The 13642-nt window shown below is 50.2% G+C and overlaps 1 protein-coding gene across 1 annotated transcript in view; it reads right to left on the bottom strand.

The window, feature by feature from the left end:
* TNXB (tenascin XB) overlaps positions 1-13642 on the bottom strand; it is a 76722-nt gene that overhangs the window by 16642 nt on the left and 46438 nt on the right. The window contains exons 15-22 of the mRNA XM_055079501.1: positions 8773-9057; positions 7192-7479; positions 6617-6913; positions 5528-5842; positions 5079-5402; positions 4498-4687; positions 4017-4189; positions 1358-1654 (exon numbers count right to left, since the gene is read on the bottom strand). Coding sequence (XP_054935476.1) covers positions 1358-1654; positions 4017-4189; positions 4498-4687; positions 5079-5402; positions 5528-5842; positions 6617-6913; positions 7192-7479; positions 8773-9057 — 2169 coding nt within the window. The remainder of the gene's footprint in view (positions 1-1357; positions 1655-4016; positions 4190-4497; positions 4688-5078; positions 5403-5527; positions 5843-6616; positions 6914-7191; positions 7480-8772; positions 9058-13642) is intronic.

The raw sequence follows: 13642 nt of genomic DNA, 5'->3' as shown, positions 1-13642 counted from the left end.
TGGGAGGATCCCACATGCCGCGGAGCGGCTGGGCCCGTGAGCCATGGCCGCTGAGCCTGCGCGTCCGGAGCCTGTGCTCCACAACGGGAGAGGCCACAACAGTGAGAGGCCCGCGTACCGCCAAAAAAAAAAAAAAAAAAAAAAAAGACATTTCCCTGGTTTGAATGTTCAGTTTCTAGGGGACAGAGCACACACTTGTGGAGACATCAAGATGGTAGGGTGGGACCCCCATGACCTCAACATGTGCAGCAGGAACCTGTAGGAGCTGCTGAGTAAATTCATTTAGTGGGACAGGACTAATGCTTTGTAATAGCACCACACCTAACCGACACGTCGCATCAGGAGGTACATGTGCTCAGGTTCCTATTTTCCTTTAATACCTCCTCTGGTTTAGAAGGCTTTTCTGAGCATTTGAGAAGCTAATTTAGATTTCACAGTTGAGGGCAAAGAGTTGAGACCACATGAGATCATCTTTGTAGTTGGGTTGCTTTTGGACCTTGTATTAATTCTCTTGCCATCTTACGGCAGGGATGACCCATCATGCCTGCAGATTTTTTTTGTCTTTTCTGTTCTGCATAGGGTTTTATTCTGCCTTAATAGTTGAATTACAAAATCATCGTGTTTCATAACTCCATTGTGTTTGGGAACCAGGTTTTAAGCATGAAGGGGTAACAGCTACAAAAGAGCTTAACAAAAGCAAACAACAGCCATGTTAGGAAGTAATTAATGAAGAGAGAATGCCTTGTTAAGTTGCACATATGACTAATATTAACTATTGAAGTAACAGTATCCATGTTAGCAGGATTCCATGTTGGTACAGCATACATGGGTATCAGTTTGGGGGCTGGGGAACAAATACAATTGTACCCACTGAAATCAATGATAATTATAAGAATTCATCCCAAGGGTTTTCAAGAACTAATCTTCTTCCTCAGAAGGGGGAGCCTGTAGTTACCAAACATTGTGTGTGAGACAAGCCACATTCATGCCCACCCTGCCAGACAGGTGTGGTTATTCCTTCTGTATGGATAAGGAAAGGGAGGCACAGAGAGGCTGAGTGACTCCCTCGAGGTCACACAGCTCTAATGGGCTGAGGCTAGGGCCAGCCCCAGGTCTGCCTGAGTCTGTGCTATTTCTCTGGCACCCTGCCTCTTCAAGGACTCAAAAAGCCCATGTGTAAAGGTTGAGACAGCTAAGGTGACACCAAAGGCTTGGAGTGCAGACAGGCCCAGAACTGCTCCGAGAAGCCTGGGAGGTTCAGTCTCAAGAACAGTGGGAGGAAAACACCTGAGTACTGGCAATAAAAGGGAAACTGAGTCCAGCTCAGGGCAGGGCCAGTGTTCTATTGTACACTCACCAGTTAAACCGACAGTGGAGACAGGGCCCATACGCTGGCCGCTGTGGAAGCCGTACAGGTTCATCTTGTACTTGTGGTCTGGCTCCAGGCCCGAGATGGTGACCCCGTCTTGGTGCCCCGGCACCCTCACCGCCTTGGGCTGCCCATCTCCATTCTTGTACTGGATCAGGAATTGGTCAAACTGGCCCTCGGGGACGTTCCAGAAGAGGCTCAGGGAGTCGGGGGTGGCGTCCGTCACAGTCAGCTCTCCCAGCTGTGGCTTCAAAGCGGGGCTGGCAGGCGGCTCCTCTTTAGGGGCTGGGAAGAGATGCAAACAGAATCATTCCTGTTGCTGGAAGGAACTGTTGAGGCCCTGCTCTCCTGGATTCAGGCCAGAAGGTGGGCCAGCTCTGTGGGCCTAATTTAAGATGCATTTCTGCTTATGAGCATCAAAATCTCTTTATGGCCTCCTTATGGTCCATCAAATGTGCCAGGCAGCTTCTCGCCTCAAGGCCTTTGCACTGACTGTTCCCTCTTCCTGAATGTTCTTTCCCCAGATGTCTGCATGGCTCATGTTCACACTTCCTTTCATTCAAATGTCACCTTCCCTTTAGGGCCTTCCCTGACCACCCTATTTAAAATCCCAATTCTCCCAATTTCATCCTATCTTTCTTACTTGGACCTGATTCCAACAACAAATTGCAAAACAACAATTATGACACAATCAGGAAACTGTAGCACTACCTGGATATCTGATTTTTAAAGGTACAATCATTGTATCATGGTTATTTCTAAATAGTCTTTTTGAAAAGAGCAGTACACTTAAATATGTAATAATGGGGACTTCCCTGGTGGCACAGTGGTTAAGAATCCACATGCCAATGCAGGGGACATGGGTTCGATCCCTGGTCCGGGAAGATCCCACATGCCACGGAGCAACTAAGCCCATGCACCACACTACTGAGCCTGCACTCTAGAGCCTAGGAGCCACGACTCCTGAAGCCCGCGCACCACAACTACTGAAGCCCATGCACCTAGAGTCCCTGCTCTGCAACAAGAGAAGCCCCCGCAATGAGAAGCCCGTGCAGCACAACGAAGCCCGCTCGCTGCAACTAGAGAAAGCCCGCGCACAGCAGTAAAGACCCAATGCAGCCAAAAAAAAAAAAATGTAATGATGAAGTAAAGAGTGTATGGAGTAAGTTTAAAAATATTGCAGCAGTGTATCCATACAATGGAATATTATTTGGCTATAAAGGAATGAAGTACTGCTACATGCTACATGCTACAACATGGATCAACCTCAAAAACGTGCTTGGTAAAAGAAACCAGACACAAAAGAACACGTATTGTATGATTCTAGTTATATGATGCGTCCAGAAAAGGCAAATCTACAGAGACAAAAAGTAGATTAGTGGGAACCGGAACTGGGCATGGGAATGGGTCTGGACACCAGGTTTCATCTTGAGGTGATGGAAGGACATGGGTTCGATCCCTGGTCCGGGAAGATCCCACATGCCACGGAGCAACTAAGCCCATGCACCACACTACTGAGCCTGCACTCTAGAGCCTAGGAGCCACGACTCCTGAAGCCCGCGCACCACAACTACTGAAGCCCATGCACCTAGAGTCCCTGCTCTGCAACAAGAGAAGCCCCCGCAATGAGAAGCCCGTGCAGCACAACGAAGCCCGCTCGCTGCAACTAGAGAAAGCCCGCGCACAGCAGTAAAGACCCAATGCAGCCAAAAAAAAAAAAATGTAATGATGAAGTAAAGAGTGTATGGAGTAAGTTTAAAAATATTGCAGCAGTGTATCCATACAATGGAATATTATTTGGCTATAAAGGAATGAAGTACTGCTACATGCTACATGCTACAACATGGATCAACCTCAAAAACGTGCTTGGTAAAAGAAACCAGACACAAAAGAACACGTATTGTATGATTCTAGTTATATGATGCGTCCAGAAAAGGCAAATCTACAGAGACAAAAAGTAGATTAGTGGGAACCGGAACTGGGCATGGGAATGGGTCTGGACACCAGGTTTCTTCTTGAGGTGATGGAAAAGTTCTAAAATTAGTTAGTGATGCTGGTTGTACAACTCTGTAAATACACTAAAATTGGTAAGTTGTATACTTAAAACAGGTGAATTTTATGGTATGTAAATTATACCTCAATAAAGCTGTTAATAAAGAAAACATTCTAGGCAGGGAGGGTGGGAAGGGAGTGGGGTCTGGATCAGCTAGACAGGCCAGGAGTTGATTTTTGGTTGAAGCAGGGTGATTGACACATGGGAGTTCATTATGCTATTCTTTCTCTTTGGGTATATGTTTGAAATTTTATGTAATAAATACTTGTTGAGAATTAGCATTTCAGGGCATTTGTCCCAACACCCAAAAAGAGCTCTTTTCAGAGTTCCCAGGCAAACCAGAGAGCCGTAAACAGGTCAGTGCATGACTGACTTGGAGGCCTCAGTCCCAAGCGGCCTCTCTCAAGTGGGCAAAGCACTTCCCTGGAACTCATTCTTCCTGCCCCCAGATCACACCTGTCCTGAGGTATTGAATGGACAATGGATGGGTTAGAGGTTCAGGAGTTTTAGGGTCCTGGGTCTTCAGTGGAAGACACTCAAGAGGCTCTACTATCAGACATTTTCTGAGACCTCATCCGGAGGGCCCTCACTCACCGGTCACGCCCACGGTGGACACGGGGCCCACACGCCGCCCCCCGTGCAGGCCGTACAGGTGCATCTTGTACTTGCGCCCGGGCTCCAGGCCCCCAGCGGTCACCTCACTCTCCTCGCCCCCGACACGCACCACCTGGGGCCCGTCCCTGCCCTTGTACTGGCAGGGGGACACACTGGTCCTCAGGGAGCCTGGAGGACGCACAAAGGGCACCATGGCTCAGCCTCCAGTTGAGGGGTCCCCTGCACCCCACTCACCCATCACCTGAGAGAGAGTGATCCTCCCACGAGGTCCCACCCTGGGGCTTCCACCGTCCACTCACTTGTCACCCCGATGACTGAGACGGGGCCCACGCGCTGTCTGTCATGGAAGCCATACAGGTTCATCTTGTACTTGTGGTCTGGCTCCAGGCCCGAGATGGTGACCCCGTCCTGGTGCCCTGGCACCCGCATCACCTTGGGCTGCCCATCCCTGTCTCTGTACTGTACGGTGAAAGAGTCGAAGTGGCCCTGGGGGACAGTCCAGGAGAGGCTCAGCGAGTCCGGGGAGGATCCTGTCACCATCAGCTCCCCCAGGAGGGGCTCCTCGGGGGCCTCCGAGGCCTCTGTGCTGGGTTCTGTGGGGCTGGGGGTCTCCTCCATCTCTGTGGGGCTGGGGGTGTCTTCCTCTGCAGCTGAGAAGGAGAGACACAGAGAGGGTGAGGCAGGGACCCCAGGTGATGTCCTTGGGTCTCCTCCCAAGCCTTGGCCCCAGCTCCGGGCCCTGAAGTCAGTTCAGAGAAGCCCGTCCTTGGGGCTGGGTGGTCCTGCTCAGCTGACATCTCATAAACACGCCTGGAGCCTCCGGGGTCAGCTGTGGGGGACCAGGGCAGCCACCAGCATGGCTCACAGAGGCCCTTCTCTGCCCAGGGGGACACACTGGTCCTCAGGGAGCGTGGAGGACGCACAAAGGGCACCATGGCTCAGCCTCGAGTAGAGGGGCCTCCTGCACCCCACTTACCCATCACCTGAGAGAGGGTGATCCTCCCACGAGGTCCCACCCTGGGGCTTCCACCGTCCACTCACTTGTCACCCCGATGACAGAGACGGGGCCCACACGCTGTCTGTCATGGAAGCCGTACAGGTTCATCTTGTACTTGCGGTCTGGCTCCAGGCCCGAGATGGTGACCCCGTCCTCGTATCCCGGCACCCTCACTGCCTTGGGCTGCCCGTCCCCGTTCTTGTACTGGATCAGGAAGTGGTCAAACTGGCCCTCGGGGATGGTCCAGGAGAGGCTCAGGGATTCGGGGGTGGCGTCTGTCACTGCTAGCTCCCCCAGGCGAGGCGTGACGTGAGGCTCAGGAGTGGTAGAGGGAGATTCTGAAGGTTCATTCTCTTCCTCATTTGGGGCTGAACACAGACACGGAGAGAGAAGGACCTGAGAGAGGGGCACGGTGTCCACAGGGACTCTGCCCTCCTCTGGGTGCTCACAGCCACCTGGAAGGAAGCCGAGTGGGCAGAGTTCTTTTGCTCACCTGTCAGGGCCTCGACGTGCGCAGGACCCACACGCTGCCCATCGTGGAGACCGTACAGGCTCACCAGGTATCTGTGGTCGGATTCCAGGCCAGAGAGGGTGATGTCATTCTGGTTGCCCCCTAAATGGACTACTTGGAGTTGCCCATCCTCGTCTGTGTACTGGACCTCGAAGGAGTCAAATTCTCCCTCAGTCACGGTCCAGGAGAGATGCAGGGTGTGTGGGGTGCTCTCCTCCACAGTCACCTCCCCCAGACGGGGCTCGGATGCTGGAGGGCTGGGGGCCTCAGTCTCAGCTTCGACTTCTTCCCTGGGGGCTTGTTCAGAGAGACAGGTAGAGATGGGTGACTGGTTTGTCACTGCACCAAGACTCTCCAAGAGGATGGAAGGAGGAGAGGAGGTGAAGACAAGAGGTCAGTAATAAAAAGGACCAACCATTGATACACAGTGATGAATTTCAAAAGCGTTATGTTAAGTGCAAGAAAAACACAAAAAACGGTGTACTGTATAATTCTGTTAAATGAAAAGCTTAAAAAGGAAAAACTATAGTGATAGAAACCAATTAGTGACTGTCAGAAGCTGGAGGTGGGGAAACTGACTGCAAATGAGCATAGCGAAACTTCTGGAGTCAATGTTTTTTTTTTTGGTTTTTTTTTTGGCAGTACGCAGGCCTCTCACTGTTGTGGCCTCTCCCGTTGAGGAGCACAGGCTCCGGACGCGCAGGCTCAGTGGCCATGGCTCACGGGCCCAGCCGCTCCGCGGCATGTGGGATCTTCCCGGACCGGGGCACGAACCCCTGTCCCCTGCATCGGCAGGCGGACTCTCAACCACTAAGCCACCAGGGAAGCCCATGGAGGCAATGTTTTATATGTTTGTTGTGGTAATGGTTTCATGGCTTATACATCTGCCCAAACTCATTGAATTATGAGCTTAAAACGGGTGAATTTTATGGTATGTAAATTATGCCTCTATGAAGCTGATCCCTTCCCCCAAAAGAAGGAGTGTAGGAAGCTCTGAATTTGTGTGGCTCCACCAGACCAGGAGAGCCAGGCGGGCAGGAGGGACAGTGTGTGCCCCACAGCTGCACTCACCGGTCATGGCGACGGTGGAGATGGGACCCACACGCTTGCCCTCGTATAGCCCGTAGAGCAGCAGCTTGTACCTGCGGGCAGGGTCCAGGCCTGAGACACTGACCTCCCTGAGGCTGCCCTCCACGGGCACCACCTGGGGTTGCCCATCTCTGTCCTTGTACTGGACCACAAAGGAGTCAAACTGGCCCTCGGGGACCGTCCACGAGAGGCCCACGGAGTCTGATGTCACGCTGGTCACCTGCAGCTCCTCCCCCAGACGTGGTTTTGTTCCAGCCTCGTCCACAGCTCTCCGGGTCTCTGAGATGGAAACACAGAGAGGAAATGGTTGCGTTGTTTCTTGAAGGCTGGGTGACGCTGAAGGGAAGGACTGAGAGATCTAAAGACAGGGCTGTGCCATGGCTGCATCCTGCAGGGCTGGATCTTTGGGCTTGCGCAAGGAGAGGGGGCACTGGATCCCAGCCAGAACAGCTGGAGTCAAACAACAACCGTGATGGCAGCCAACGTAACTGACCACAAGGACCTTCCCCGGGGGGCCCTCCAGATCAGAGATGCCCCCGTGCAGGGGCTGCCCTCACCTGTGGTGCCCTCGGCGGTGAGGGGGCCATGGCGCCTCTTGCCCAGGAGGCCGTAGAGGAGGAATCTGTACTTGCGGCTGGCGTCCAGAGGGCCGATGGTGACTGAGCGCTCGTGGCCCTCTGCAGGCACCACCCGGGGCCTGTCCCTGTCCTTGAACTGGACCACAAAGGAGTCAAAGTGGCCCTCGGGGACTGTCCAGGAGAGGCGCAGTGAGTCTGGGGTGGGGTCTGTCACCCACAGCTCCCCGAGGCGGGGTGGGGCTCCTGGGCTGGTGTCACCTCGAGCAACTGACAGAGAGGAAAGGTTCTTGTGTTTATTTTTTTTTCCAAAACGACTCCTTGACTGCCTCCCACTGGAGAATGGAAAAACCCAGAACTGCCCATATGATCAGTGCTTCCCCCAAATATTTCCATCACCCTCCCATGCCTGCCAGCATCCCCAACTGGCCATGCCTCTGTCCACTTAACCAGCGCAGGGAGGGGTCTTCTGTCCTGAGACATCTCTGGGAGAAGAGATTCCCTAGCTACCTATTTATCTTATTCCTTTTGCTGTCCAGGCTTTAACCACCTAGTAGAGACTATTTCCTTAGCAGGGTGCAGCTTATCACAGACTTGGTCTGCTTATTTCCTTTGACCAAGGAACCCACTCTTTGTGATCTGACTGGTCCCTGGGGAAATCCAAGGGTCCTGGGGATGTCAGAGGCGGCACAGGATCCCTGATGGGGGCAGACAGCTGGTGGGGAGGTAGGATATTATGATGGAGGTGACCCTCATAGGACCCAGTGGAGGAGTGGGGGCTGCCTATGTGTGAGGGGGGTATGGGGAGAAGAAGGGGAGCTCAGACGGGAGAAGGATCAGTATCTGCCTGAGAAGCCATTCCCAAGGCCTGAGAAGGAGCTGGCCTTCTGCCTTCTTGGACAGCAAGGATGCTGACGGCATTGTTATTGTGAGAGTTTTCTGGCAACAGGGAGCCCCCAGGGGCAGGGGAGCGCCTGGACCAAAACCCAGGAAAGGGGCACAGCTGGTCTGGGCCTGACTGGGTCTGACTGGGCAGCCAGTCTTGGGCTCCTCTGGTCCCCAGTTTCTGAGGCTCCTGGAAGAGGGCAGAGGAGGAAAGGGGTCCCTCTGGGGAGGCAGACATGGGACCCAGTGTGTCTGCACCAGTAGGTGGGAAACTGGGTGGGAGTCAGAGGAAGACTCCTCAGGAGGTGATGGCTACACAGGGCTGAGAACCCACAGGCCACGGAAGGTGGAATGGCTCCTGGCTCCCTCCCCCACATCTAGCCCTGCTGTTTCTCCTGTTCCACCTTCCAGGAAGGGGTCTGAAGGAGGCTCCCCTGTTCAACGGAAGCAGGAATTATGAGAAGAGGGGAAAAGTCAGCAGGGGAAACTGCTCCAGGAACTGGCCCCATTTTCCTGGTTCTCATCTGCCTGGGATCGGGGCAGGCAGTGTGGCTTTTCAAATAAAACAGAAGAGGTGGATGAAGCGGAGAGCTGGCGGAAGGGAGAGGTGACAGGGCAGCGTGAGGAAGGGCAGCAGGGCTGGGGCCTCAGGCTCAGCTTCGTGGGGGTCCCTCTCACCTGTCTTTGCCTCCACAGAGACTGGGCTGTGACGTTTCCCATCCTGGATCCCAAAGAGCAGGAACTTGTATTTCCTACTGGGCTCCAGGCCGGGGATGGTGACCTCACGCTGGTCTGCAGCCACAGGCACCTCCTGGGGCTGCCTGTCCCTGTCCCTGTACTGGACCACGAAGGAGTCGAATTCACCCTCGGGGACTGTCCAGGAGAGGTCCACGGAGTCCGGGGTCACGTCCGTCACTGTCAGCTCCCCCAGACGAGGCTCAAGGGGGGGCTCTGTGCCTGGGGCTGGAGAGAGGAGAGCTAGGATCCAGGAGGACAAAGAACATGACTGAGACCTCTGGTGGGAGAAATCCCCCCTTACAGGGCTCCTGGGCTCCGAGGGCCTTAGAGGGCTTTGAAGTGAGATGGGAAACAGTTACATCTGTTTTGCACTGATCTCTAAGTGAAACGTAGCATTTCTTTCAATGATGAATATAGGAAACCAACCACGGTGGAACTAGCAGTGCTTGTAACCCTGTCACCAATAGGAATCACAGAGATTGTCACATCAACTTAGAATTACTAAAGAAACTTCAAAATACTCTTTACAGAGTTTGGTTCAAGACGGCAGAGTAGAAGGACATGCTCTCACTCCCTCTTGCGAGAGCACCGGAATCACAACTAACTGCTGAACAATCGTCGATAGGAAGACACTGGAACTCACCAAAAAAGATACCCCACATCCAAGGACAAAGGAGAAGCCACAGTGAGACGGTAGGAGGGGTGCAATCACAGCAAAATCAAATCCCATAACTGCTGGGTGGGTGACTCACAAACTGGAGAACACTTATGCCACAGAAGTCCACCCACTGGAGTGAAGGTTCTGAGCCCAACGTCAGGCTTCCCAAACTGGGGGTCCGGCAATGGGAGGAGGAATTCCCAGAGAATCAGACTTTGAAGGCTAGTGGGATTTGATTGCAGGACTTCGACAGGATTGGGGGAAACAGAGGCCCCACTCTTGGAGGGCACACACAAAGTAGTGTGCGCATCGGGACCCAGGGGAAGGAGCAGTGACCCCATAGGAGACTGAAGCAGACCTACCTGCTAGGGTTGGAGGGTCTCCTGCAGAGGTGGGGGGTGGCTGTGGCTCACCATGGGGACAAGAACACTGACAGCAGAAGTTCTGGGAAGTACTCCTTGGCGTAAGCCCTCCCAGAGTCCTCCATTAGCCCCACCAAAGAGCCAGGTAGGCTCCAGTGCTGGGCCGCCTCAGGCCAAACAACCAACAGGGAAGGAACCCAGCCCCACCCATCAGCAGACAAGTGGATTAAAGTTTTACTGAGCTCTAGCCAGAGGGGTATGGAGGCCATGGGCAAGTCTATAAGCACAGCTCACCGCGTGCAGAGGGGGTAAAGTCAGCTGAAGACAAATCTGTAAGTGAACTCTGGGGGACCTCAAAAAGGAGTAGAAAGACGAGTCGTCAGACAGATAACTACGCTGCAAGGAGGGTGAGGTACATTGACTGAACACAGAGTTTGGCTGACATGATTAGTTCTAAACACTGAGATTCATTTATTCACTCAGTAAGTGTTCACTGAGAGCCTATTATGAGCCAGCATATCTATGTGGTGGATATACAATAAACAAACAATATCCTTACCCTAATGAAGTTTTAAAATTCTCTTTAATCCTGCGTAAGGCCAGCCAACATGAACCAGTGACGAATTAAAAAGACAATGAAGCAGTAGGATACATCAAAGGTGACTCCATCATTTCTAGCTTAGGAATGGACAGTCAAAGGAAACACAGGAGTTAGTGAAAGATGCATGGAAAAGAAAATGGTTTTGGTTTGAGATCTGCTGAAATGCAGTTGCCTATCAGATTACCTGTATGGTGATTTCCAGTAAGCAGTAGGAAATATAAATCTGCAGCTCAGAAGAAGGAAGTAGAAGCTAAGAGGTGTACACTTTGGAAGTCACTCATATTGACGACAGATTTACAAATGGACTAGATTTCTCAGGAATACTGCACTGCATCATACAGAGCAAAAGAAAATGCTCAGTCCCATCCCTATATTATTTTTTAAATCATGGAGGGAAATTGTATTATACACTGTCTCATTAGAAAGATTAAGTCATTCTAGAAAAACATAAAACACGTATGTATAGGTTTTTGTCAGTTGGATTGCATAGTAAATACTTTGATCAGTCCCTCTTTATTCAAATCATCAAGATTCAAAATCACAGACATATTCACCTACAGAAAACCCTTTTGTGACAGGCATAATTCTAAGATGCCCGTAAGATTTTCCTCTGGTGTACGCACCCTGCATAATTTGCAGGACTGAAAATGACGGATTTTACTCTCATGATGAGGTTACGTTACACTGTAGATTGGTCTTAAAACAGGAAGATTATCCAGTTGGGTCTGACCTAATCCCACGAACCCTTGAAGAACAAATAATTTTCTCTGCTGGAGGCAGAAAAGGAAGTTCAAGATTCAAGCACAAGAAAGACTCAGAGCTCCACCGCCGCCTTGAAGACGGAGGGCCACGCATCAAGGAACGCAGTCAAACTCTGGGGGCCCGGCAAGGAAAGGGGGGGCCTTGGTCCTACTGCCACAAGGAACTGCCCTCTGCCAATGACGAGATCGAGTTTAGGAAGCTGAACTTTCCCCCAGAGCCTCCAGATGAGAACTCAGTAAGGTGAACACCTAATTTTAGCCTTGTGATACCCTAAGCAAAACAAAAAAGTCACACAACACCAGACTGTTGGTCCACAGAGCTGTGAGCTGATAAATGGGCATTGTTTTAAATCACTAAATTTGTGGCATTTGTTATGCAAAAACAGTAAATACCTCTTTGAAAGTTGGATTATTTTTAACATTAATCCACTTAAAAGTAAAAAGGAATGTAATGCAGTTCCCAAGCTATGTGACCCGTATACAGTTTAACAAAAAGTATAACTGCCAACTGTTGTTAAAGTTGTAAAAATTTTTTGTTTAGCGGAAGTTCAAACTCGGAAAAGTAAATCTCTACTTTCCCAATCTCACGTTAGCACTGAAAGACACTAAGAGTTCTGAGGAATATGTACATGATTCTGAGGGAACACACCAACAGGTGGCGGAACGTCCCTGACAGGTTATAGTTTGTGAAAACCAGCATTCATTTAACTAGCTACTGTAACTCTCCCAGCAGACCTAACAAGCATCCAATCCAGGATTCCCTGAAAAGCCCATGCAGAAGACCCTATCAGGTATTCAGTTACATGACAGCACAATTAGGAAAACACATTCCAAAACCAACAGCATAAAGGAGATGTATTAGTCATCTTGGGCTGTCATAACAAAATATCACAGACTGGGCAGCTTAAATACAGAAGTTTATTTTCTCACAGTTCTAGAGACTGGGGAGCCCAAGGTCAAGGTTCCATCAGGGTTTGGTTTCTGGAGAGGCCTCCCTTTTGGCCGCCCTCACATGGTGGAGAGAGAACACTAGTTCTCTGGTATCTCCTCTTATAGGGACACTAATCCCATGGGATTAGGGGCCCCACTCTTATAACCTCATTTAACCTGAATTATGTCCTCACTGTAAATACAGTCCCAGTAAAGATTAGGCTTCAACATACGAATTTTGGGGAAACGTAATTCAGTCCACAGCAGCAGAGATTCCCAATCCAAGAATCTTAAATTAGTTCAATTTGTGGTATAATATTATTCAAAGAGGTTTCTTAAATTTTCTTGAATTTTAAAATAACAATGAATGCAAAAAGTGGGCAAATATCATAAATTTAAGTTTGAAAGGGGGTTAAATACCTAACTGAGTGAGGTAAGTGGTTAAAAGGTGTTAATATCAAAGGCTCAATTAGCAGACACAGCAGGTACATAAGGAATAGCCCACAGGAGGATAACCCTGTGAAAGGTTAAACAGTCAGCAATATTACTGAGAATAAATTTTTTAAAAAAGCATACGGTTCCACTGGTGAATTATCTAAAATATTTACGAAGAAAATCATACCAATCCCACACAAAGCCAAGAGGGACGATTTCCCAACTCCTGTTATGAGGCATTTTACCCTGATACCAAACATAAATATGCCTCATGAATGCAGAGAAAAAATCCTTAATAAAATATTAGCAAATTAGCGCTTCCCTGATGGTGCAGTGGTTAAGAATCCGCCTGCCAATTCCGGGGACACGGGTTCGGGCCCTGGTCCGGGAAGATCCCACATGTCACGGAGCAACAAAGCCCGTGTGCCACAACTACTGATCCTGCGCTGTAGAGCCCGCGAGCCACAACTACTGAGCCCGCATGCCACAACAACTGAAGCCCGCATGCCTAGAGCCCATGCTCTGCAACAAGAGAATCCACCACGGTGAGAAGCCCGTGCACTGCAACAAGAGTAGCCCCTGCTCACGGCAACTGGAGAAAGCCTGCGCGCAGCAACGAAAACCCAACTCAGCCAAAAATAAATAAAATTAAATATTAAAAAAAAAGAAAAGAAAAAGAGGGGGAGGACTCAAATCAATAAAATTAGAAATGAAAAAGGAGAAGTTACAACAGACACCACAGAAATACAAAGCATCCTAAGAGACTACTACAAGCAACTCTGCCAATAAAATGGACAACCTGGAAGAAATGGACAAATTCTTAGAAAGGTATAACCTTCCAAGACTGAACCAGGAAGAAATAGAAAATATGAACAGACCAATCACAAGTAATGAAATTGAAACTGTGATTAAAAATCTTCCAACAAAGTCCAGAACAAGATGGCTTCACAAGTGAATTCTATCAAACATTTAGAGAAGAGCTAACACCCAGCCTTCTCAAACTCTTCCAAAAAATTGCAGAGGAAGGAACACTCCCAAACTCATTCTATGAGGCCACCATCAC

The sequence above is a fragment of the Physeter macrocephalus genome, chromosome 18 (genome assembly GCF_002837175.3).
Source record: "Physeter macrocephalus isolate SW-GA chromosome 18, ASM283717v5, whole genome shotgun sequence".
NCBI classification, from domain to species: domain Eukaryota; kingdom Metazoa; phylum Chordata; class Mammalia; order Artiodactyla; family Physeteridae; genus Physeter; species Physeter macrocephalus.
The sequence above is the reverse complement of the archived record's forward strand: the minus strand, read 5'-3'. Positions and strand labels throughout refer to the sequence as shown.